Genomic DNA, 26641 nt, shown 5'->3' on the forward strand with positions numbered 1-26641 from the left:
TAGGATCCTTTCCTCGTGGCTGTGGCCATGCTGGAGCCAGCAGTGGCAGCCACCAGTCCTCTGGGATACCCAGCCAAGCCCTTATGCCTTGCATTGTCATTTTTGGTCCGTCCATCCCCCTACCCCTACCCCCACCCCCGTTAAGGCACGAGAAGCCGCCTCTTGCTGTATGAAGCTAGAGAGCTTAGCAGGAGGCACGGGCCCTGCCACAGACCCAGCTAGGCCTTGAGTTACTGGAGTGACGAGCACGGAGGGGCTGGAAGGGAGCTGGTCCTCAGCATTTATGTTTCCTGCACTCATCCAGAATCCATGGGCTGGGATGTGGAATGCAAGAGGTTGTCACTGCAGCCAGCAGGGGGTATTGTTCCAGTGACTGGATTGGCATGGCCTCTGATGCCCAGGGCTGACTTCATGTGCCAGGCAGCCAGAGAAAGGTCATGGCTCTCAATTACAGGACCATTTATTGACTAAACAGGCTTCCCAGTCTGTCCTCTGCCCACCACAGGGAAGGTGGGCTAGACCCAGGCAGAAGGTAGTTCTGGACTGGAACTCTGCAGCCTGCAGAGGTGGTCAGTGCCTACTCAGAAGATCAGTGGGGCAGCTCCCATACCACAGTGTCTGCTCCTGGGGTGCAGGCAGTCCCAGAGGGCAGCTCCACCTCAGCGCCTCCAAGGCTTGGGCATAAAAGGGTGACCCCTGTCAGGGTAGGTTGGGCTAAGAATCCCAGCCCAACCCACAGCTGTGCCCTGCCTGAGGCCCCTGAGGTAACACATTGAGTGGAGCAGGTGTGGGAAAGGCCACTGCAGTGACTAGGCCGGGTGGTGGAAGAGGCTTCCAGTGCGCAGCCGCCTACAGAGCTCCTGCCACAGCAGCTGCCTCTCTCGCTGAGCACCCTTCATGATGCTGCTGTTCTCCAGGGCACGGCGGGACAGGTACGGGAGCACCTCCATCACAGGGCCGTAGGGTACATACTTGTACACAGGAAAGCCTGCCTGGCCTGCACATGCGCGCGCGCCCGCACGCACACAGACACACAATAGTGATGAGTGTCCACACAGCTTGGTGTGCCCGCCACCACGTGCCCTCCCAGGACAACCCCATTACCTAGTGGGAAGCTAATCTGGTCACACATCCCCAGCAGCTGTCCGAAGCACACCTGGCCATCAGCAGGATGCAGGCCTAACTCCTCCATCCTGTGAAGGGGCCAGGCTGGTGAGGACCCACCCCAGTTCCTTCCCCCTTCCCCTACGCTCTAGCCTCTGTCCTGTGGTGTGGGGCACGGATGCGCTCCACTCCAGCTAGCCAGGTCTTCCCAGTACAACTTCCCTGCCCGCAGGGAAGGCCAGGACAGCAAACTGCCCTTCCCCTTCCCGTTCCACTACCCCTGACTCCTCCACCAACTCCTGTGGCCCCTGTAGCACTCTGAGCTTTTGCTCTAGTGACTGACAGCCCCCGGCCCTGCCTCATTTTCCCTTGCTTGTCACACAGCTGCAGTTGAATGGAAGATGAAGACGTACTTTCACATGCTGTGTACATCGTGAAGACTTAAAAAAAAAAAAAAACACAAAACTTTGAAATGACTTCATTTTTAACCTCACTACTAGAAAATTTACAGCTACGACTGTGGATTACACTGCATTTCATATATGCGTGCCTATACTGTTCACGTATGTACATGCATGTGACCAAGGGACCATCTTGGGCATTGTTCCTTGGGAGATACCTGCTGAGTTTCTGGGACAGTCTGGTAACTCCAGGGCTCACTGATTAGGCTAAGCCCCCAGGGATCTTGCCCCTGCCTCCCCAGTGCTAGGGTTGCAAGCTCATGTCACCACGCCCCAGCTTTTTCACAGGGGCTCTGAGTCAAATAGCAGCCCTCATGCTTGCACGGCCAGCACTTTGCAGCCATTGCCTCAGCCTCCTTCCACTACACTTTATTAGCGTAGCTGGGGCAGACGTCCAACACCCTCCACGGCAGGCTGGCAGAACCTACCTGCACAGTGTAAAGCGCACCGTGTCCTCATTGTGGGACGCCACCATGACCTCTGCCCTGGGGTTGTGCTTCAGCTCCTCCAGAACATAGTTAAGGCACCTGGGACAGGGACAGTCCTACCTAAGCTTGGCCCCATGCCAACCACCACCTGAACCCCTCTTGGCTCTGCAGAGGAAAGAGGCATTGTAGACCCCAGGCTGAGGAGGATGAGGAAGACGAGGAGGTGGCAGCAGTGGCCTCCCCAGCTGTTGTATGGGAACCATTCCTACCTGGAAGGAGGAAAGGACATTTACTGTAGGGATTCAACGTACCAGTGCAGGAAACCCAGACAGTTACACAGTCACAAGGCCCTTCCGAAGGTTAGAAAGGCAGTAAGCAACTGCCGGGGGCCGGGAGCAAGGTGGGGGGCTTAGCTGCCAGCAAGTTGTTTAGGATGCTCAGGGACATAGCTTTCACTGAGCTGTCCTCTATGCTGGGGCGTGCTTTTCACAGATGCCACTGCTTTTGAGTCACCCCTGTTCATGTAAGTAACCCCAGTATACAAACATTGGTTGACCAAACTAGATTTGGATGGTATCAGTCCATTGTTGGCATCGTATCTGGGGCAAATAGACACTGTTTACAGCCCCCGCCCCCCAGCAGCAATGCTCTATGAAAAGGAAGGACCAACATTCCATCAGGGCTGGGAGGGTGGGAGGCCTCAGGGAGGGTGGGTATCACTGAGCAGCAGAGTGTCTCAGTGTGCTTGTCACCAAGGGCACTGCCAGGCTAGACAGCACACGTGCTCTCTGACCCAACACGTCGGTTTCTAGAAATATGCTCCAGCTGCGCCCTCAGACACAACCTGTGGCTGTGTGTGGGTACAGCAGCGGGGGCAGGGCATTCAGCGAGTCCCTGTTACAGCGGCCAGAAGAGACCGTGGAGTCTGAAAACGTACACCTTGGGTGTGCTGTGCTGGTGACGGCTGACACAGGAGACAGAGTAATTAAATGGGCAGAGGACAGAGTATACAGTGTAAACACTGGCATGTGGCAAGAAACGGGAGTCCAAGGAGACAGGGCATCAGATGTGCAATAAGCAAGCACGGCGCCTGGCTGGAGGTGGACAGGAAGCTGGACTGTGCACACTGGTAAGGTAGGTTTTGTGCACTGTCACGTGCTGTTCGAGGTCGCTGAGACGCTAGCTCTGGAATGGGGTTGACCCTGACACTCTCCAGAACAAAGCATGTTTTTATCTGGAAGTCCTCTAAACCCTCGTTATCTTTCAGGCTGGCCCCTTGGTTCTGTCACCATGAGAGGGAGTGTTAAAAACAGGGTATCCTTAACAGCTGGAAGTTAAAATTGACTCTGTTTATCTCATAATGTGAGACGTTTACAGCGGGAAAGGCGGAAGCTGGTCTTGCAGAGAAAATGGCTGTGTCTAGAGTTTTTCATCAGCTCCAGCGTAAGTGGCTTCCCAGTCGTTTCTGCTGGTTGTGTGCACACCCCCTCCATTATCTTTTGTTTGCTCTCTTGACTGAGCTACTCCTGCCGTCTCTGCTCGGCACTGTGAGCCTGTCGTTTGGTAATGTTTTACTCTCTCTCTCTGCTGCTTCTTTCTACCTGTAACTTGCTATCTCTTTTACTTTTGTTTGCTAGACGCTTAATAAATTCATCCAAAACTGAAAGCACAGCAACAGAGTTCAGAACAACCGCACAAACAGTCCCAGCGATAAGAGCAGAAAGACCAGGTGTGCCACTGTTGTTGGCTGCCAAGTGAGCTGAAACAGAGATTGAGCCAGCCACAAAGGGCACGCCAGGCACCTGGGATGGGTCTTTTCCCCTCCCCCTCACATCTCACGTTTCCCAGGCTGATTTCAAACTCACTTTGAAGCAGAGGATGACTTTTAACTATTGATCTTTCTGCTTCCTCCCAAGTGCTAGGATTAAACACGTGCACCATCATGCCTGGTTTGTGTGGTACTGGGGTGAAAATCCAGGGCTTCAGGCAAGTTAGGCAAGCATTCTACATACACGAGCTGTTATCTGTTGTTATAAGTGTCAGCAGCAGGCAACTGGGAGCAGAGAGGCCAGTACTTCTCCATAGTCAAAAGAGGAAAATGTTGATGTTTTGTTGGAAAAATGATATGACAGCAGAAAAAATAGCACCTTTGCCCGCAGGAACTGGCTTTTGCCTGAAGGGGCCAGTCACACTCAGGACCGAGGGTCTCGGGCATCACCCAGAAAAGACACAGGAGGCCTTACCTGTGGTACATGGCATTGGTGGCTTCGTATGTGGGGTTGATGGGATCCTCATAGCCGATCTCCACTGCCCTGGCACGCTCTTGGGCCATGTATGCACCACGTACCAGCTTGGCCCCAAAGCACCAGCCCTCACGGCGAGCCAGTTCCATATCCATGGTCACATTGTCATAGGCATCCTGCAAGGCCAAGCCCAGCCCCAAAATGAGTGACCCGCCCCCACACTGGTGGCAGCATGGGGGCTCCCTGCCTCGTGTATTACCAGCTTAAAGTGCCCAGGCCAACCAGTGACTGCCTGAGGGCCATGCCGCTCAAAGGACCTGGGAGACAAACTTCTGTCACCAGGGGAAAGTGACAGTGGGGCACCTACACCTCCTCCATGTAGCCTGAGATGGCCCTGTGAGCGGCTGATCCGGCTGATCCAGAGGCCTGGAGTTACTGTGTGCTTCGGAGGCACCTTGGCCGGTTAAGAACAAGTTGCCACATCTGGAGCTGCCCCATACACACGGTGTCCCCATGAACCCCCGCAATGGAACCATCTCAGGCTGAGGGGCCAGGTTTGGAGTTTTTCTGTGCTCCCATGGCTGCCTCTTCAGCCCTGTCAAATCTTCTAGGGGAGTCTACAGAATTTTTTGTTTTTAAAATCTTAAGGTCCTGTGATAAAAAAAAATAATGGACGGAGTCAGCTACGAAGTCTTCGGAAGGGCCCAGCACATCCTGAAAGAGCTCCTTGTCTTCTGTCCCCACACACTTATTTGCATTTTGTGCTATTACTGGGGGCAGGGCACCCTCATGCACAGGTGGAAGTAAAGGGCACTGGATCTGGGGATCAAACTCAGGTTAGAAGGCTTGCAGAGCGAGGGGTCATTGAGCCATCTTGCCAGACCACACATTCTCTTGACTTCGCCACAGGCAGGGTCCAGGGTAGTCCTTTGCAACTGGCACCTTGGCCCCAGCTTCTCCTTGGAGGCTGGGTGTGGCCACTGGTCAGGGCCCGGTTCCTAGATAGAGGAACTGAGAACAGGGTAGTAGCCTGCTTGTTCCTCCCCCTGTGCTGGCTGTGCTGCTCTGGGCCTCTGCATGGTTCCACAGAAAGGCATATCCCCACCGGTGGTGAGTCACACTGCCCCTGAGAGGGTCTAGAGGCAAGCGCTGGGGACAGCCGTACCTTGAGGTAGCACTGGAAAGTGTTGTAGATGAGCGGCTTATCCACATTGAACCTGCGCTGCATCTCCAGGGTCAGACGGCTGATGGCCGGCTGGAAGTAGCTCTGCTCAGCATCTATCATCAGCCGCACACCCGCCTCTTTGGCTTTCTGTGAGGTACATAGGAAGGGTCTGTAGCTCCAAGTTGAAGATGCCCTAATGTTCTGCGCCCCCCCCCCGCCCCCCCAGCTCATACACTTAGAGCTGCTCACTCACAATCTGGCCAGCACATCTATCCCACACACAGCTGCTCACACCTTGGCCAGCACATACAAACACACAGACACAACGCACACACAGCTGCTCACACCTTGGCCAGCACATACAGACACACAGACATACACACACCATCATGTGTGCACACATGGCTGTTCATACCTTGGCCAGCACGTCCATCCTCTGCAGCATCCTCTTCATCTGCTGTTCCTCCTCCTCAGTGAACTGTGACAGCAGGGGCTCCAGCTGGCCTGTCTGAGAGTCCAGCAGAAGTCAGGCCACTGGGGGCCACAGTGCTCCTCCTTGAGGCCGGATTCCCCTTTCAGCAGTGATGTCTTCTGCCCACCCTCCTGCCCCTTGTGGATCAGAGGCCATCTCTCAGTACCTTGCCTTAAACCAGTTAGATACAGTGACAAAAATGCCCCAAGCTGAGCACCAGCCAGCCCGCTGTCCTACCCATGAGGAAAGCTGTGCCCATATAAGCAGCACCACGCGCACGCAGGCCTGTTCCTCCAGGAATTTATCTCTATGGCCTCCCTAGGCCCCTGAAAGAGTTTTGCCACTGTAGGGAGCCAGAGAATCAAAGGAACCCCAATGAACCGGAAGGCTCCACTTGGAATAGAAAAGGCTCAAAAGGAACCATGGCTATGGAGTACTACTCAAATTTCGGCATGGGACCAAAATGTGTCCTTCAAGGAGCCAGACAGGTCAGTGGTGGACTGGTGATGAAAACTGGCAGGATGCCCCTGGACACCCTGTGCAGCAGAGGTCTCCCGCTCCTCCTGCAGCTGTGACCCAGGATGCTCCCACAATGCTACTGAGCCATCATTTCAGCGATCCCAGCAGCCTCGCTTCACTGAGCACAAACACCACTTGCCAAAGTCGGCCGGTGACCTTGGAGCAGTGATTTAATGAACACACTGCATCCTGAGGTTCCAGGACGGTGGCTCAAAGTTTGGGGTGGGCCCTCTGTCTCGGGGGCTGGGGACACTCACAGAAGAAACATCTGCAGGATACTTTGTTCCTCCCCCAAACAAGCTCTTTCCCCTGAATACAGGCCACACTGGCAACTCACTTAGCAAAGCTGAAAGTGCTATGACTGCTCAGAGCAGGCTGCAAAAGCTGATGCAGCTCTGCCTGGCCTTCATCTCAGCGGACGCTTTGGGGGCCCAGCCACCATGTTGGGCAGAAAGTCCGGATGACAGCCAGCATCACCTTCCACACATGTGATCAGGGCACCTCCTTGACCACCTGGCCTAACCAGGAGACCCCAGACAAGAACTACCAAGTTGGACCCTGTTCAGCTCTCAAGACACACAGGACCAGGTGGGCTGGGGAAGACCTTCCCTCTAGACACCCGTCCTCTCCTTGTGTGTAAGGGCCCACAGGGGTCCCTGCACCACCGAGCACCGTGGACACTGGGTTTGTCTTTGTGGTGGGGTCACAGTGAGTCCCCGGGGTAGGCAGACAGTGGGACTGGGGTGGGAAGAGGTACCTGCACATTGGGGACCACCAGATGCCTGGAGAGCTGGGTCCTGCTGTCAATGAGGCCGTTCCAGTCCAGCAAGTCCACAGTGCTGAGGGATGAGGCATGTCAGCAGAGCAGGAGGCCTGGCTTACCCACAGATACTGGGGTGTTTGGGGTCTTCAACACACATGAGCCCATTCCTCAAAAGACTGCTCCCAAACTCAACCTTCACAAACCACCCCAGTTTAATTAAAAAAAAAACAAACAAACTGAATATTTGCCAGCCAGCCATGGTGGCACATGCCTTTAATTCCACCACCCAGAAGGCAAAGGCAGGTGGATCTCTTGTGAATTCAAGGTCAGCCTGGTCTACAGAGTGAGTGCCAAAACAGCTGAGGCTACACAGAGAAACCCTGTCTTGAAAAACAAATGAGAGAGAGACAGACAGAAAAAAAAAAAAAAAGAATGCTGCTCTCAGAGAGCCAAAGCATGACCATTTTTGCAATGGGTCAGTAGCAATAAAAACACAGAGAATTCTATGGCCAGACTAGACTTGCAGAAGAGTCAAAAATGCAAGGCTAGGCAGAAAGCAGCCCTCACTCCAAGAGGCTGGCCAGGCTAATGTGCAGGGCCGTCTGAGTGCCACTGGCTCTACCTCCAGCCCGCATCCTGACTTGAGTGGGGGCTCCTGGTGACTTCAGTCCCAGCCTCTGCCTAAAGGGTGGGACATGGGGTTTTACCTCTACCTGCCAGTGTGGCTCTTAGGAACCTGCGCTGGGACTCAGGTCGTTCTCTAAGAAATGTCTTCTGTGCTTGCTGCCTGTCTCCATGCACTCTCGGCTCACTATTATTGTTCAATAATTTCAGGAAGCACTTCCCTTGACACCGTCACTCCCCTGGCCCATCCTTTCCTGGGAGGTGACCAGGAACAGAAGCTCCTGGGGCTCTGCTGAGCCTGTGACTATCCAGGGGTGGAGGTCGGCCCTTACCCAGACACTCCCAGCGTTTCTGGTGTGAACCACCTCTCAATCTCGGCCCTGGACGCGATACCCATCTTTTCGATGCTTTCCTTGAGAAATGAGAAGGCAGAGTCAGTACCGCCGTCTCTGGAGGACCACTGGCAGCCACCCCCACTACGCACCTGCTTGACAGTATCACATCATCTGACAGCAGGACTCATTCCAGGCCCTCATTTCTACTCCCAGCTGGCTGTGACCTTTCCTGTCTCTGTCACTCCCCACATCGGCCACCCTCCCAGCCATACTCTGTAGACAGCGGGGCTGCCCAGAATGCCAACCGCAGCACTGTTTCCTCCCGCCCCCTCCACCTCCTGCCCCAGCGCTACCTGCAAACAGCTCCAGGAACCCCTGCCTCTCCCCCCCCCGTGGCCACTGTACACAGTTTCAGGGGAAGAGGGAGGGGCACTCACCTGGAGCGCCACCACCTCCAGCTTCGTGTCCACAGCAGCGCGGCCAGCCTGTCCCTGCTCTGCAGCCATTTGTTGGAAGAACCGTCTCCACCTGGTCAGCACGTCTGAGAACTGCAGCTGCCAGTGCAGGTGTGAGCCCCACTGCAGGTGTGCCCAGCTCCTCCATCCAGCCCTTGGGCCACCTCCGTAGCCCCAGCTCACAGCTACCAAACTCTGAGCACATCTGCAGTCTTTCTGGGCACACGGCAGCCCCAGGATCTGCAGGGTGTCTGCAGACCAAATGCGCCACCACTTACCAGAAACTGTGGTCTCCCCAGTGCAGTGAGCTTAATGGCCGAGAAACCACCGTCACTGGCTCCGCCTGTCAGAAGCCAAAGGAAGAGCCATGAGTGCCTCGGAGACGGACGCCTGAATCAGAGGAAGGACCAGGTGCACTGTCCAGCTCCCTGTTCTTCAAAACTAGCCCTGCAGCCAGCTCCTACCCACAGTGATACCCAGTCCCCTGAACGCCCTTGCGCATGGCTGTTCCAAAGGCTCTGCCACACCAGACAAAGAAGCCAGAGAGACCTGCACATTGCTGGTGGGCTCCTTGGCTCAGTTTCTTTCTAATGCCTTCAGCACTATTGTGGGGCACAGAACACAGATATGCCCTTGGAGTAGGGGCCGAGCCACACAACCCCAGGGAGAGCAGTCAGGGAATAAGCAGGTGCCCCTCAGCAAATGCCAAAGTGTACTGACAACACTGGCTGCCCAGTCTGGAAAGCAACTGCTTACTAGTATTATGCCTTGAGAAGTGCAATGCATGCGGAGGTGTGGGACCCACCGCCACACGAGCAGGACCCCTGGGACCCTAGGGCACCAGTGACCTCATGGTTTAACTGGCCTCCCCACCCGCAGTCCTCCCATAACAAGGGGTTACCAGTCACAGAGGATGGAGCCTAAACCTGAGGGGTGGGGATTCCAGTATCAGGACAGCATATGCAGGTCCAGGTCCAGGGTAGGAGCATGCACAGGAGCAAGGGCACAGCAGAAGGTGCCCTTCAGGAGCTGCCAGGACCCTCGGGAAGCACTGGAAACCTCACAGTCCCTAAAGGTCCTGAGCATAGCCCTTTACTCCAGCCCTAGCCTCCTCCGAAGCCCACGGTGCTGCCCAGCAGCTAGCAATGCAGGGGAGCCCACCTGAGGCCTCAATGCACTTCAGTATGTTCTCCATGTAGTTATCACACTTGGCTTCATTGGCATAGAAGTAGGTACGGGCACTGATGACACCATCTCTGCGATCTCCAAAGGCGGGGTGGAGCTGGTATTGCTTCTCCCTCTTATTTGTGCCTGAGAAGGTAGATACATGGCCTTATTGGGGATGCCAGCCTGGCTCAGAGCTTCATCTTCAACATCCTGCCCACCCCAACATACATAGGCCAGCATCCAGAGCCTACAACCCCCAAACAGGCCTCGCTGAGCATCCTGAAGCTGCCCTCCTGACAGCCCCTGTCGCCCCCTCCCCACACTTGGCTCCCCAGTGTTAAACATCATCATGGGGGCAAAGAAAAGGCCATGAAAGTTGAGCCTCCATCACAAAGGCCTGGACTGTGGCCTACTGAAGGCCAAGGAGGCTAAGTCTGCCTGGAGGAGCCTGCATCTCAGCAGGTATGTGAGGATGCAGAGAGCCAGGACCATAGCTCCAGCCACAGGAAGTTGCCTCTGACCTTGTCCTTTGCCCAAACGCTGGCACAGGCCCTAAGCCCGGATATTTCCTGGGCCACCAGACTGTGTGTTGGGGTGAGGAGAGAACTGGTTCCTAAACTCACCAGTGCCGTCTCTCTCTACTTGAGAGGTGCACGACCTGCAGGACAGAGGAGGCAAAGGTCAGTTATGCCACCTGAGGTGCTGGTCACCAGGAGGCAGCTGAGCCTTGGACCTGACCTTGAACCCAACAGAAGGCTAGTTCAAGGAAACAGACCAACTTGGATTAACCTAGCCCTTCCTCAGGCCTGGCATGACCACCTGGGCCAGGGAGGGGTCGTGCCCTCACGAACCTCAGGCTTCCTGTGGGTGCAGCCTTCCTTACTCGTGAGGTCAGGCAAGGCAAGGAACAGGGACAGAAGCCACCTTGAACAAAGGACTCCAATCCAGCAACAATACCTCCTTGCTCTGGCCTCCACCCCAATATCTATGGTCTCCAGAACAGAGCACCACAACGCCCTGGCTGCTCCCACCCTACGACTTAGGCTTATTTTCCAAACAGCAACCAGAAATTTTCTTAGAAGATGCAAATGAGTCCTTCTTATCACCTAATTGAAAACCTCAGGCCGGGTGGGGGTGGTGCCTTCCTAATTCCAGCAATCAGGAGACAGAAGCAGGCAAATATCTGAGTTCAAGGCTAGCCTGGTCTATCACAGAAAAAAACCTGTCTCAAAAAAGAAAACAAAAACAACAACAACAAAAACCCTCAGGTCCCCATCATACTCGGAGATATCAAGTCCTCACCAGGGCAGGATGCTGAGGCCCCTCACAGGAAATGACAGTGTTTCTTCAGAGCAAGTAGCAGAGACGGTCAATTGCACCTTTCAGGTCTTACCATCAATGAGCCTTATCCATCAAGGAACCTCACTATTCAAGTAAACCTGGGCCATCCTCCCCTGTCCTGGGCCCTCCTCCCTTGTCCCAGGGCCCTTATCTGGAGACTTTGAGCTAGAAATCATGGTGGGGTTGGGTGTCTGGGGAGCCCCACAAACACCTCAACCCACAAGGCCCACAGCCCAGGGGACAGAAGCTAGGCAGACAGGTACTGCCCCATCTATCTCATGCTGATAATGTGTAGCAGGAAAAGAGGATGAAATGTCATTTGGTGACAATGCTCTGAGTCTGTAATGAGGAAGCAGGCGGTCCCCGTGTGTCACCGTGTGTCCCTGGAGGATATGGGTTCCGTAAGAGTGGCCTCAGGTACAACCAGACAAACGTCCCCTGAGGGCTATCAGTGCAGAGGCGGGCACAGTCCTCCCTGAGCAGAAACCTATCAAGGAAGGACACTCAGATCCTCAGTGACCCCTGATGAGGAGGTTGGTTGTATAACCCTACAGCCCACAATGTGTTTTAACCAGCAGGTATGACTGCCAGGCCTGGTCTCTGTGTGTTTTGTGCCTTCTTCCATTAGCTAGGGATGGGCCTCGATCTTTGGACGTCTGTCCCGCAAAGAACCCTCAAGTAGCTCCCCACACAAGGGTCTGAGGAGCTGGTCACTCCGGGTCAGGTGCAACCAGTGGCCCCTGCAAGCTCTCTTCTCCCCTGTGGCCCGTGGAGCTCCCCAGTACAGACTCAGAACACTGTCACGGAGTGACAGCTCTCCCTCTTCTGAGGCTGCGGGGTGGGCGGCAGGCAGCACAGCTGGGCACTATTAGATCTTGAAGGGTCTATTTCTGATGTCTCAGAACCCAAGCAAAGCTGCTATGCGACAAGCAGCCACCACAAACTGAGCAGCCAACAGACAGGCACAGACAAGAGTAGATCCTGCAAGCAGGTAGGGCAAGCAGGCCCACCACTGCCTCTCACAGCCAGCTGGTCTCTGGTGAGAACACTCCATGCTCCCCTATCGAGGCTTTGGCTGTGGGATCCGTTTGGTTATTCAACAGCAGCCTTGGAAAAGGCTTGCAGCCAAATCCCCAGGCATCCCTAAGGTTCACAGGGGATGTTGGGGCTGAGTTACCCCGCCTTCGGAATGGCCAATCACAAGGCTGGGCTCCCCAGGCCGGGGCCAGGCTCGGACATTCTGTTCTCAGGGCCAATGGCCTCACATGACTGCCTCTGTCCAACCCCTCCTGTTAGCCACCTGGGGAGGGAGGAGTAGGGTAAAGTCAAAGGTCTGACAGGGCCTGTCCTAGATTTCACATGTTGTTGCTGCAGCCAGAGACCTGGGACCCAAAACCCAGGCAAGGGCTTGTCTGCGGGGGATGACAGGCAGCAGCACTTTGCAAAGAAAGGGCTGGTTTTGCACAGGCCCCTGGTGAGTCAGCCACCACCTCAGAGGCAGAATAAGGCCACTCTGTCCTGTTGCCAAGAGGGCAGGTCCATGAGCTGTGCTTTCTACTCGCTGCCTGGTGAAAGGCCTTGCAGCAAGTTGGTGCCAGCAGGAGGAGTCTCCAGGCTGCCCTGTCACACTATAATACTGCCTGCTACAATTCTCCTGACTACGGGAACCTGGCTGGACCCAGTCAGCAAGGTTCTACGCCCTGCGGGCACAGCCATCTGCAGATCAGGAAACTATTTGAGGACTAGTTGGAACCTGCAGGCCCAGTCAGCCACTCAGGAATCCTTGGAAAGAGAGATTGTAGCAGAGCAGGAAGTGGGGGGGGGGGTACCAAATGCTTCTGTGAGGGGCTGAGTAGCACATATTCTCAGCCTCAGGGGCTACAGGCTTACACCACGGAAACTGCAAAGGCAATGTGAATTTTATATAGTATTTGTATCACAAAACACTAAATACCTTGTTTAAGTATTTTCCAACCACTTAAAATGCAAAACTACAGCCTCAAACTGCACAGGACTACGAAGTGAGCTGGATACGGCCTGAGGTGGAGTCTATAGATCTTTCCCTCAACCCTCCTCTGGCGCCGGCCCACAAAGGCACAGTGCTCCTGTCTGCAGGAAGCAAGCATTCTAGACACAACCCATGAGGGCAGCTGGCTGCTGATCAAAGGCTGTCCGGGCCTTGGCCACCCGATAGCTGAGGCTGAAACCCAGTGGTGCACTGCAGGGTCACAGCTGTGCCTTGCAACACCAGAAAAGCAGGCCTTACTCCATCTCCTTGCGCTCCGCCTCCTCGGGGCTCAGGTCGTCCTCCAGTCCATAGTCTAGGATAAAGCCAACGCCAAAGGCTTTATTGTGCCGGATCAGAGGCTTGATAGACTCCTGGTCCTCGCCAGCCACAAAATGGCCGTAGAAGGTCATCTTCATTAGTCTTTCGAACATCCTCTGGCCCAGAAGCTTCCTGGCAACAGTGAACAACTGAAAGACAAAGGGGAGCGGCTGTCTGGCCACCTATCCCTGCCCCCATCCTGGCAAGGCTCCTGCTCGATCCTCCCCATTTCACCCTATGCCACATCCCTGCACGACATAGTTTGTAGAGGCCACTCAGAGCAGGCTGCTGTTTTCTCAGCCACTGCAAGCCAGTCCTTATCCAGGCCAGCATGGGAAGATCACAGGGCCACTTCTCCAGTGCTGGCTCTCTGAGGCTCTCAGCACAGGCTCCCCTTACAGCTCTGCCCCAAGGGGGCTGGCTCATGGATCACCCTTGGGTAAAGGAGGATCCAGTCTCCCCAGAGGCAGCAGTAGGCATTTCCGTGACATTTAAATGGAGGGAGGGGGTGTATGTGGAGACAACACAGAGGTAACTCTCAAGAAGGAGCTCTCTCTCACGATTTGTTCTCATTCTAACCCACCAGAACGGGGCTTGGTGTGAGGCCAGCCCTCACACAGCTGCTGAGCAGTGGCTACACCCAAGATTCAAATGGCTGGAGAGAGGTCTGTCTGTCCACCAGACACCATAAAATGGAAGTTTTCCCAGAGCTAACCAGCTACCCTGACAGACATGACCTGAAACAGACGGCTGCATGCTGCCAGCCATGTTTTCCCTGTCACCCCTCATCCCAGGTCACATTACTGGAAGCCTTCCTTAGACCCCAGGGGGAAAGGGAAGGACGCACACATCACGGGAGACGACCAAGGAGAAGCAGCAACAGGGTCCCTCCTCCACCATGAAAGCAGACTGACACGAGGTATTGTGGGCTGGGCTAGGGGATATTTCCTAACCCAGATTCAGGAAGGAGGCTGCTCAGCCAGGCAAGACCATGAAATGGAGAGCAAGGGGAAGGGCAGCTTTCCATGGGGGGAGGGCAGCAGAGAATGGTGACAAGCAAACTCCCGAGTGCTCAGACGCAACCCCATGTACACAGTGTAGAAGTCCCTGTGTCTACTTTTGCCCTTCCAACTCAGCTCCAAGAAAGGAAAAGCCTGGGGTTCTTCAAGCCCCATGGACAATGAACCCTCTCCCGTGTGGGGAACCCCCTTTTAGTCTAAGTAGAAACATTTGCAAGTCAAACACCTTCCCCATCATGGCCCTGCCACTGGATGATGGGCCTCCATGCAGGACCTGGCACTGCGTTTATCAAGAGAGTTATAACCTCTGATTAAAACACCCTGACCTGCTTTCCATGGGAGGAGGCTATATGAGGGTATGGCCACGTGCAGTCTCACCCCGGTCACTGAGAATGGTGGACACACACAGGTAGGGTTGGCAATTTTAAAGTGGACTCCAGAGCCAAGCCACCACTTCACATGCATCTGGATGTCCCTTAGGCCCTGGGCTGTCACTACCTGAGCTCAGGGCAGCACTGCCTCCTATCCAGGCGAGCGGATCCTTTGAAAATTTACAGACTTACACTAGTAATTACTTTCACTGCAGAAGACTCAAAACAAGCCAGGCATGGTGACGTGCTTCTGTAATTCAGCATGTGGTGGTGAATTACAGAAGATCAGGAGTTCGAGGCCAGCCTGGACTACATCTCACAAGGAAAGATGACTGTGGAGATGCTCAGTTATGATGAGCTTGCCTGGAGTTTGACCCTCATAGCCCACATGAGGTGGTATACGCTTGAGGTCCCAGCCCTAGGGAGGCAGAGACAGCTAAGTTCCTGGAGCTCACTGATTACCCAGCCTAACCTACATGACAAGATGCAAGCCAGCTTAAAAAGATAAAACCAAACCTGCCTTAAAAGGAGTCAGACTTGATAGCACACTCCTTTAATCTCAACATTCAGGAGGCAGAGAGAGGCAGGTCTCTGCCCTATGTGGTAAGTTCTAAGACAGCCGGGGCTGCAGAGAGAAGCTGGCTCAAAAACAACTTCTTAAAAGTCTGACAAAGAAACCCCGTCTCAAAAATAAAAATATAATGGACAGCACCTGAAGAAGCTTGTGCTCTCATACATGCAATCACACACAAACACAATGCGCACACACACACACACACCACTACAAACCATAGGAAAGCCTCAAGCGATGTCTAGAAAATGATGACGGTAAAACCATTTCTCTTGTCTGGCCCCAAAGAACCAGTGCCATTTGCATTCAGTCTCTTCTCTTGCCCCAGCTTCCAATCAACAGTCAAAGAGAGCCTGACTGTTGTTCTCAGTTCTTGTCAAATGGGATGCTTCATGGTCCCCAGCAGAGCACTAACCCTGGGTGGCACTTCCTATCTCAGCTTCTGTGGCATACAGCCCCTCAAAACAAGCCTGGCGACCCACTGTCCCAGGCACAGCCACGTAGCCGCATGGCCTGGGTGGCTCAGCATAACTATTCCTCCAGCCAGAGAATGAGGACTGTTCTCAGTCTAGCCCATCAGTCTAGACTCATGAACCCTTTGGGGATCAAACGACCCTTTCTCAGGAATCCCTTATCAGATATGGTACATTTCAGGTATTTACATGATCCATGGAGTAGCAAAATTATGAAGTAGCAGTGAAATTGATTTTATGATTGGGGGTCACCACAGCATGAGGGGCTGTGTTTGAAAGGGTTGTAGCACTAGGAAGGTGGAGAGGCACTGTTCCAGGACTTGTTATGGAGAGCTTCGGCTTGGGGCCTGGTTTCTGAGTGCCGTTTCCTTCAGCCGCGGGCATTAAAGCCATTAGCAATGATCTCAGCACAGATATCACAGACAGACTCCTAGGGCACAGGCTGGACAGATGGCTCCTGGCTAGGGATAGTGTTCTCTACTTCCTCCAGGCATCTACTGCATTATCCCCAAGCTCCAGCACTACCTAGAGCAGGCTCCAGAGAGCCAAGGAGGTGACATGTCCCTCCCCTGGTCACCACAGTACCCTGACTGGCATAGAGGTGTGGGGCTCAATCCCCAGGCCCCAGGGATGCTGCTTCTCAGCTGGACAGCTGGTAATGAATGCCCCAGGGTAAGGCGCAAATGGCCCAGAGGCTGTCTCTTCCGCTTCTCTCCCTTCTTGAAAGCCACTGGGCTGCTCATCCTGTCCCAAAGGCAAAAGCAGGCACCTATGGGACCCCATGGTTGCCCACTCTCTTCAAGTTGTTCCTGCCCAGCTTGCTACATTCTCCCTCCAGGCTGAGGTGCAGCAGTACCGGCTGGTCACTTCCAGCTGCAGGCTTGATGCTGATCCTCCACAAAGTCCCTGATACTCGCTTCCCCTCTGTGTACCCTTCTTCTCTGCTGCCACACGCATACCTAGCCTCCCAGGGTCTCCTATACTCACTCGCAGGCTCCCAAGTTTACAATGAAGTTCTTCCAAGGGATTCCGGCCAGCACCTCAATTCCATCCCAACATGGCTGCCGGGTGTAAATCAGCCCTACCTGGGCGGCCTCAGCGAACTTCTAAGAATTGCTCCAGCTCCTCCAAGCTCCTGAGAAGTCACTACCCGCTATGAGTCTGTATCCTTACAAACATCGAAGGCACCTTGACAGAACTCATCACTAACACCTCACACTGGCTGAAGGCCCTCACACTTCTCAAAGTTGCCATGTTACAGCTTAAAGTTACATGATTGCTAGTCTCTGAGAACCTCCCGCTTCTACACCGCCTTCCAGTTTGGGCTGGCAGCAAGCAGACAGAGGCTGTGGTGCTGTCTGGACCATAGGCGTAGATGTGTTACCCTCGGGCCTCTAATCAGAGAAGAGCGCTGGGCAAGTGGAGGCAGAAGAATCAGAAGCTTCTAAATCCAGGCTCTTCGGCTGTGTTTAGAATACACGTAAACATACGAGGAAAAAAAATAAAGCTGGGGAGTTTGTCTCCTCGTTTCCCAAAACTGTTCGAGAAGTAGCTGTGTTTGGGAGTGGGGTGGTCATTCTGGTGGAATTCTGGGGTCCTAGCCTACAGAAGCATTTCAGTCTTGACGAACTTGGAGACGCGTGGAGGACACCCGATTTAGCACAGGTGGCGGCTCAGATCTTAAACACTTCCAGCCTGTGTTTCTAACCGGTAGTGCTTCTAAGTGGGAAACTTCATAGGGTCCGAAAAAGCACGCAGGAAACGGCCCTCTTCCCTGCCTGCCCCCCGCTTCGGACCGCGCTTGAGTGGCCCTGCCTGACTCTTCCAAGCTCCGTCACCCGCTGGCCGCGCCGATGTCCCCGCGCGGCTCCTGCCCACCTGCCCACCCTCCCGCGCACCTGCTCGTGGTGCGCCAGCAGCACCGGCGACGCACACAGGCGGAGCACTAGCAGGTTGCGCGCCAGCTCCCAGCTCCGCCGGCTGCGGTACGCCTCCTCCGTGTTAGTGAAGTCCACGACCGGCACAGGCCGCCGCACAGGTTCGGCCGCTCCGCATCCCCGCGCGGGCCCCGGGCTTGCGGGAGGCTGCTCGCGGGCCTTCGGTTCCGTTGAGAGGGCGGCGATGCGCGGTGCCACCGAACGCGGCAGGAAGACGCGCCTCAGGGCCATGGCGGAGCCAAAACGCGCGCTCGGAAGGCTTAAATTCCGTCCGTCAGCCACGCCCTAGGCCACGCCCCGGACACGCCCCATTCTCGAAAGCCCCGCCTACCATTCGTGGCTCCACTCCCTTTTTAAGGAGCCTTGTCCAGCCCGGAAAGCAGCCCTGTCTGCTCCTGAAGCCTTCCCTGGCGCTCCGGTTTGGCGTGTTTCCCGTGCCTGACCACGCCTCCGCGGCCCGCAGACACTACTCCTCCAGAGCCCACCCCCAGCTTTGCCTCTCCTGGCCCCCAAAACCCTGACCCTTGGGCACCGGACGTTTCAGCTCTGGGATCTTCCTGTCCACAGGCTGGCCTTGCGGGTCCAGAGTCCGCCTGCCAGACGCCCTGCCACCCTCGAATCCTCGGTTCTGAAACAGCGGGGCCTCGAGGCTGAGAATTCTGTCCTGAAAGGGGACCCCTCTCCTATCGTCACTCCACCCCTGGCTAAGGTGCTGTGTCTTAAAAGCTGCCCTTTCCGGTTTCTTTTTTCGTCCTTTAGACCCACCGTCTGCCCTCGGGGCAAGCAAGAGACCCTAGGCTCCACCGTAAACTCATGGAGCTCCAGCGGTTCGGTTTCTTCCTCCTTTCCTCTCTACATTCGTTACTTCCTGTGCGCCCCAGCAGCAGATGTCACCTAGCGACCCTAACTGCCACTACCTTGGCACACCCCTCCCTGTCACCCCATGTTGCCCCTCTGACATTCCCATGCTCCCACGGAGACCTAGTCTAGTTGTTTGCGAGTGGCACCGTGATCCCCAGTATTCCACACAAGGCTTGGCCTTGCCTTCCCTACACACTCACACGCGCACTCGCACGCACGCACTTGAAACAACCTCAGACATCTCTGATATTGCCGCGTGCCCCTGGAAAGCACAGTTCCCACCTTTCTTGCCTGAGCACAACTTCCTAAGGCAGGATCCAGGTCTTTCCTGCCGGAAACAAAGAGGAAAAGCAGAGCATGTCAGGGGCGTTTAAGTTCAGAGGCCGAAGTCAGGAGTACCCTACAGCAGCTCAGAAACTTGACTAAGAAGGAGCAGGCTGGCCTTGGAAACGTCTCCAGAACTATCCACCCATCCTCCTTCAGGGTCTAGCCTAAGCTCTCCGCACTGCTACCACACTGTTTATCTCTTGGCTAGCCCCAGACTGCTTCCTGTGGCTGTGAGACATCCACCCCTCCCCCTGCACTCTCCTCCTGTCCTCTTTCTTCCTCCTGAGGCTCCAGGGATCCTGACATCCTCAGCAGCCAAGGCTCTCTTCTCCTTCACTGCTGCATTCCAGCTCTACTCACTGACACTTCATGTGGCTTTGTTGAGCGAAGGAAGGACAGAAGTGATCATAGGCTCTAAGGGCTGGCTCATCCTCCAGGCCCTTCCCTAGTATCTGAATCATTCTGAACCACACCTAGCTCTCATCCAACACCTGAATGCCAAATGGCTGATTTGGAGAGTTGGGATCTTCTTCAGGCACAACTAGGGCTTGAACCCACTGGCTTCGAAATAGCTCTGTTCCTGTGCCGGACACAGGCACCCCTTTGATGTCATGTGTCCTCCAGTGGTCACATCCAGTGGTCCGGGCTGCATTCCGGGATCCTGCACCTGGTGACAGGTAGTGAACCCCAAGTTCCTTAGCCCCATCTTCACCAGATCACATTTAGCAAGGGAGACACGGATGCTCATTGGCTGATTACGAGACACACTCCCAACAATGTGAATGTGCCATTTGCTGCTGATCTTCCCGGCCCGCCAGGAAGGCCACTCTAATGCGCTGTTATGAGTGTAGAGGAAAGACAGCCTGCTTCTCTCTCGGTTGCCTAGTAACCAAGATGTCATCATGTGTCCCCTGCCAGGTCCATTTATAGCACCTGGCAGGCCCGCAGGAGCTATAAATGGACCCCTGCCTCCTGATCTCTCCCCTTTCTCTGTCGGGGAACCCCCTCCCCTTCCCCATCATGTCTCTCTCCTCCCCCTCTCTCCATCTCCACCCAATAAACCTCTTTCACATAGTATCTGTTGTACGGATCATTTTTTAATACCCAGCCCTCCAGCTATGCCACCTGTCACTGCACCATAACAGGGGGACAGTGGTGGGTTTCCTCATTATATACACTTACAGCAAAATGAGATCAAGCCATGCATTACAAACAAGACGGGCAGGGCTCCTTCTTTTGAACCCCAGTTAGAGCTGGCCGATCAAACCCAAGACACCTTCCACTGCCCAGAAGGGAACACTTCAGACCAGCTGCTTTTCTAGGGTGGGCTAAAGTTTGGTAACTCTCCGGTGGTCACAGACAGTTTTTAAAGGTCTGTTGCTGTGGTTATTGTTATTATTGTTTGAGACAGGGACTCATAATCATGGGCTCCATAGCCAAAGATGACCTTGATCCTCCTGCCTCCTCCTCCCAAGTGCTGAGATTACCAATGTCCACCACTATCTCGGCTTATGCCATGCCAGAGGTCAAACCCAGGGCTTTGTGTATGCTACCCTAGCACTCTGCCAGCTGAGCCGTATCCCCACTCTTTGAAGCTCGTTTTGAAGACACACGCATTTCTGAAGCCTTATGCTTGGCCTTGTCCCAAGGATGAAGCGTATTAAGGAAAAAGCTGCAACTTTCTTGAACGTGTACAGACTGGTTCTTGTCTTTATACCCTAGGCAATGTGTCTAAACAGCTAGTGCCACAGCACCTACACTGTGCTGCATTGAGCTAGGTATGATTAACGTGCTGGTTTCCGTGAAAATGGCCCCCACAGACTCGTATGTTTAGAGGCTGGTCCGCAGTTAGTGGAATTATTTGAGATGGAAATGGAGGGATGCAGAGGTGTGGCCTTGTTGGAGGAGGCGTGTCACTGGAAATGGGATTTGATTTTTCAAAAAGTCATTCTAGTCTCAGCTTTTCTCTCTCTGTCTGTCCGTCTATGTCTCTGTCTCCCTCTCTGCGTCTCTGACACCCCATCCCCACCCCTGTCTGCCTGCTGCCTGGGGATCAGGATGTAAAACTCTCAGCTATGATGCCTTTCTGCTTCCAGCCATGATGATCACGGACTAACCCTCTAACACTGTAAGCAAGCCCCCAGTTAAACACCTCCCTTTGGAAGAGCTGCCTTGGTCATGGTGTCTCTTCACAGCAATAGAACAGTAACTAAGATAATACTAATTTTTATAAATTAAAAAATTATTCTATGTGTATAGGAGTTTTGCCTGCATGTATATCTATGTAACACATGTTTGCCTGGTGTCCACAGAGGGGTTATTGGCTCCCCTGAGGCATGAGTTACAGGTAGCTGTGAACTCTTGTGTGGGTGCTGGGAACTGAACCTGGGTCCTCTGGAAGGTCAGCCAGTGCTCTTAACCGCTGGGCCATCTGTAGCCACATGATCAGTAAGCTTGAGGTGAGCTGGAGTATATGGAAGCTGTGCTTGGGTTCTATGCAAATCCTATGCCGTTTATAAATGAACTTGGGAAGACTTTAAGGTTTATGCCCACAGACACCGAGTAAGTACACTTGTAATCCTAGATGCATGTTAATTCATTCCTGCTCACGGCCAGGGGTACATGCCCGTAATCCCAGCCCTGGAAGGCAGAGGCAGGAGGATTTCAGGTTTGTGTACTTGGTTATATAGCAAGAGTGTTTAAAAAAAAAATACTGTGTATTTGTTTTTTGTTTGTTTGGGGGTTGTTTTTGTTTTTGAGACAGGGTCTTCTATCTAACTTTGGCTGGCTTGGAACTTGCAATGTAGAACAACTGGCCTCAAACTCAAGATCCACCTGCTTCTCCTTCTCAAGTGCTGGGATTAAAGCCATATTCCACGACACCTGACAAAATTAAATTTAATGAAAGAAGCCAGATTCAGAAAACCATATGTTGCATGATTCCATATATATGAAGTCCTCAGATTAGGCCAATTCATAGGGACAGATACCGCATAGACAAAACCATAGACTAGATTGGCAGTTATGTGGAGACGGAGGGGAGGTAGGAAGGGGAGTGATGATCAGTGGGTCTAGTGTGAATACAGAATAGGAAAAATATTCCAGGACTAGATGGCAGTGGCATTCACTTAGCCTTGAGACACAGTCCTTCCGAAGCAGCCTCAGGAGACTGATGCCAGACCCTCCGTGGATAGCAGAATGGAGGGATGCTCAAATCCCAGAATTGAAATGTCATGGATTTTCCATAAAACCTCTGTGTGTCCTCCCCGATACCTTGACTTGCCTCTAGATGGCTTACTGTACCTCATCCAGTGTAACTGTTGTGTACCTGCAACCCTATGTCATTTAGGAAATGACGAGAAGAAAAGTCTCCTCCTGTTCAGAACAGAGGCAGATTTTTTTTTTTTTTATCAGCTACATTTGGTCTTTGGTTGGTTGAGTCTACAGATCCAGAAAACAGGATACAGATGGCCAGCTGTGAAATAAAAGCCGTTCAACTGCGCCCTGTAATGAATGAATTGTATGCTATGGGAGTTGTTCCTCAGTAAAGCTGCTATGTGTGTATCTGTGAGTCCAGCTCACACGACCTGTGGGTCCAAAGCACACTGGCTGAACCTATCAACAAATCAAACAGTCAAGAGCCTCTGCCATTCCGTAAACACTGGAAAGCTGAGTCTGCCCTCTGCTGGAGCCCTGTGCAGGTGGCTCCTGCTGGGCCAGGAGCTGCCCCCTTCTGGAACGGTAGGGGAAAGTCAAGGGGGCTCCTGTAGGAGAACAGAAGAATGGGGCTCTTTCCTGCAGCTCCAGAGACTGAAGGCCATTTTAGCGACAGCCTCTGGAACAGAAGGGAGCCTCAGGAGGGCAGCTCAGAGGCTGGCCCACTTTGAGTACCACAGGCTCCTGGGGAAGAAGCTAGAGAGCAAAGCAGAGGGGCATGTTGTTTCTAGCTCAATGACCTCAGGACATGTGCACCCCTTGTGTGCAAGCAGGAAGCCTCCTGGTTTGTTTGTTTGTTTGTTTGTTTTTTCTTTATTTCTTTCTTTTTTTGAGACAAGATTTCATGTACCTAGGCTGGTTTAAACGCTCTATGTAGCTTATGTAAGTTGAGGATGATCTTGAACTTCTGATCCTGTTGCTTGCCATCCGTTTCCCAAGTGCTAGAATTACAGGTGTAAGCCAGGTCCAAACCCAGGGCTTCATGCATGCTAGGCAAATACTTCACCAACTGGGCCACATCCTCAGACCTGGTTCTCCCTCTACCAGCACTCAGAGACGTACAGTTTCTCCTTCAGCCTTGAGCATGACATTCATTGAAGCTTGTCTCAATTACTGTTCTGTTGCTGTGAAGAGACATCATGACCAAGGCAACTCTTACAAAGAAAAGCATTAATTGGAGCTTGCTTACAGTTTTGGAGGCTTAGTCCATGATCATCGTGGTGGGAAGCAGGCAGGCACGGTGCTGGATGGAGCAGTAGCTGAGACCTTTACATCCTGATCTGTAACAGGTAGCAGGGAGAGAGAGAGAGAGAGACAGGGACTGGTGTGGACTTTTAAAACCTCAAAACCATCTCCAGCGGCACACCTCCTAATCCTTCTCAGACTGTTCCACTAACTGTGGACCAAGCATTCAAATATATGAGTCTATGAGGGCCATTCTCATTTAAACCTCCATATCCCACTCGCTAGCCACCATAGGCTGATAGCCATATTATGCAAAATGCATTAAATCCAACTTCAAAAGTCCCAATAGTCAGGGCTAGAGAGATAGCTCAGCTGTTAAGAGCATTGGCTGCTCTTCCAGAGGACCCTGGTTCAATTCCCAGAACCAACATGGCAGTTCACAACTCTCTGATCTGTAACTCAAATTCTAGTGGAGCCAACTCCCTCACACAAATGCCAAATGTACATAAAAAGAAAAAAAAATTAATTTCCATAGTATTTTAAACTGTTTAAAAGTCCAGAGTCTCTTCTGAGACTCATAGCAATCTCTTAACTGTAACCCCCTGTAAAAGCAAAATAAAGGGGCTGGAAAGGTGGCTCAGTGGTTAAGAGCACTATCTGCTCTTCCAGAAGTCCTGAGTTCAATTCCCAGCACCGACATGGTGGTTCACAACCATTTTATACATGAGATTTGACACCCTCTTCTGGCATGTGGGGATACATGCACTCATATATATAAAATAAATAAATCTTAAAAAATTAAAAAGCAAAATAAAAAGCAGATTAGCAGATTACATACTTCCAACATATAATGAAAAGGGGTGGGGGAGGGAGCATATGGGAAAATGCTGAACCAAAGCAAAACCAAAAGTCAGCAAGGAAAACTCTAGATTCTGCATCTCCATGCCATCAGCAGGATTCTGCATCTCCATGCCATCAGCAGGATTCTGCATCTCCATGCCATCAGCATTATTCAGATCTCCCACTCCTTCCAACTTTGATCATTACAACACATTTCTTTTTCTTGGGCTGGTTCCACACCCTGTCTGCAGCTCTCCTTGGAAGGTACCCTATAGCACCGGCAGCTCCAACAACTTGGGGTCTCCAGTGCAATCCAGGCTTCACACAATGGCCCCTCTGGGCCTCCATCAGGGACACCTGTCATATGCCTGGCCTCAGCAACTTTCCTTCATCACAGAGGGAGATTTCACAACTCCTTTACTCCTGTATGGTTTTCTGACTCTAAATCCAGAACCACGTGGCTGACTGACGCTGCTGGGGCTGGAACCTGGCCACTCCTTGAATTACATTTGCATAAGCCTTCTTCGATTGTTGATGTTTTCCCTCTCTGTGTTAGCTTCCCTCTAATTCCTTTTCAGGGGTTGACAGCTTAGCTGTGGGGTCTCATGCTGAGGGTTCTAATATATTAGGTTTCTCTAGAGAAACAGAATAGACACACACATATATATGTGTATATATATATATATATATATATTCTCTTTCTATTTATAGAGAGAGGCCACACCTACTCCAACAGAGACACACTTCCTAATCCTTCCCAAACAGTTCCACTGTGGACCAGGCATTCAAACATATAAGCCTGTAAGGAACTGTTCTCATTCAAATCACTACAGAACTCCACCAGATTTATAGTTTTGCCTTGTGCCCCATTCCTACATTGCCGAGCTCCCTGTGCTCATTCTGATTTGTGACATTCTGCTGCCTGCTCTCCACCCACTGATAGGTGCCTCTGTCCACAGGTAGAGCACTCACTCACGCTGGCTTAATTGTGAGCCTGTCTTCTTGATATTAACCCACACCAAACCTGAGCCTTCATTTACTATCCCTACACATAAATTCTTCATCATACATTATCCCCTTATCCATCCCGTGGCAGTGTTCAGAAACCCCGCTCCGATTCCATTTAGCTGTGTCATTTTGTTCTTTTTTTTTTTTTTTTTTTTTTTTCAGAACTAGTAAAATATGATTGCATTTTCTTAGGTTGAGATTGTCTGTGCCTGTGTGGATGCAATCACACATCCCCACTTTATATAATCACTCTCCGTGCATGTCAAGAAAGTAGCCTAACTTCTCTCCAGAGCTTTTTCTTGTAAAACTGTATATACCATCTACTGACATGAGCACCTTCCCAGGCTTCCCACACAAGCCCTATGATTGCTACCTCATTTGTACAGGAAAACTGAGGCTCAGAGAGACCTCGTGGCTCACCCGAGGGCTCATGACAACATTAGAGGCAAAGGTGCCAATCCTGAGTCTCTTGCCTTTTCCCAGGGTCTAAGCTCCATCCCAGGGGAACACAGGCCCAGGAACATGGAAGCTGCCAGGCTGACAGGTACAGCAATGGAAAGATGGGAATGAAAGTGAAGCAGAAGCCAGAGGAGTGCCTCTGCGGTGAGAAGGAGGGGGCTTGAGGTGCGAGATGGCTTTTGTTGGATGGAACAGCCGGGATAACACCATAATGACAGCGGTACTGACCTCAGTTTTTGTTGTCTCCTGAGCACAGCCTGTGAGCAGCTCACAAACTACAGAGTGAGGCCATACTCTCACCAGACTTCCTGAGGAAGTGGTCCAAACTTCCTCAGGAAGCGACAATAATTCGGTGCCTACGCTGTGAGGTTGTCAGTGGGATGTGACGGGCACTAAAGGCGTTTCCTTAAAACCCAACATCCACTCAGTACTCACTAGCCCAGAACCAGGGCTCTCCTAACTAGGGGGATGCTGTGGGAAGAGCTCAGGATTCATGGTCCCCATGGGCTGCCAGGCACTCCTGAGGCTCGCCAGCAGAGCTGAGAGGTAGAAGAAGTAGTGGCAGTGGGAGAGCAGGCTGCTGACAGTGCATTTTCTTTTCTCTTTTGAGAGGTCTCTTGTAAGCCAGTCCAGCCTCCAGCTAGTTGAGGACCAGGTGTCTTATGTGTCAAGGGATCAGGCCCCTCAGCTGTGATGTTGCCTGAATGGTGGCTCATGGCCTGGGAATGGGGTTTGCAGGGACCTCATTGAGAGACAAGTCCTAGGTAGAATTTCAGGAGCAGGAACATTCCAAGAGGCCATTATTTTAATCTCCCTGAAGCATCTTCATTACACACACAGACACACAGACACACACACACACACACACACACTCAGGATGTCAGGGATAACTTTACATGGACCCCCCAGGATCCTGTAGTGTGCTCCTGGGTTACCCCTACCTGACTCACCCCTCTCTGCGGCATCATGTC

The 26641-nt window shown here is 52.8% G+C and overlaps 1 protein-coding gene across 1 annotated transcript; it reads right to left on the minus strand.

The window, feature by feature from the left end:
- Positions 1 to 442: 442 nt before the first annotated feature.
- Prodh (proline dehydrogenase 1) lies at positions 443 to 18024 on the minus strand. Its single transcript, XM_021626201.2, has 14 exons — positions 17736 to 18024; positions 13344 to 13552; positions 10360 to 10394; positions 9731 to 9880; positions 8848 to 8912; positions 8552 to 8668; positions 8112 to 8191; positions 7150 to 7231; positions 5817 to 5909; positions 5402 to 5548; positions 4237 to 4412; positions 1994 to 2092; positions 1105 to 1193; positions 443 to 997 (listed from the first exon to the last, which is right to left on the minus strand). Exons 1-14 carry the CDS (start codon positions 18003 to 18005, stop codon positions 810 to 812), a joined length of 1800 nt encoding a protein of 599 aa, XP_021481876.1. The 5' UTR covers positions 18006 to 18024; the 3' UTR covers positions 443 to 809.
- Positions 18025 to 26641: the final 8617 nt, after the last annotated feature.

This window comes from Meriones unguiculatus, chromosome 17 (genome assembly GCF_030254825.1).
Source record: "Meriones unguiculatus strain TT.TT164.6M chromosome 17, Bangor_MerUng_6.1, whole genome shotgun sequence".
NCBI lineage: Eukaryota > Metazoa > Chordata > Mammalia > Rodentia > Muridae > Meriones > Meriones unguiculatus.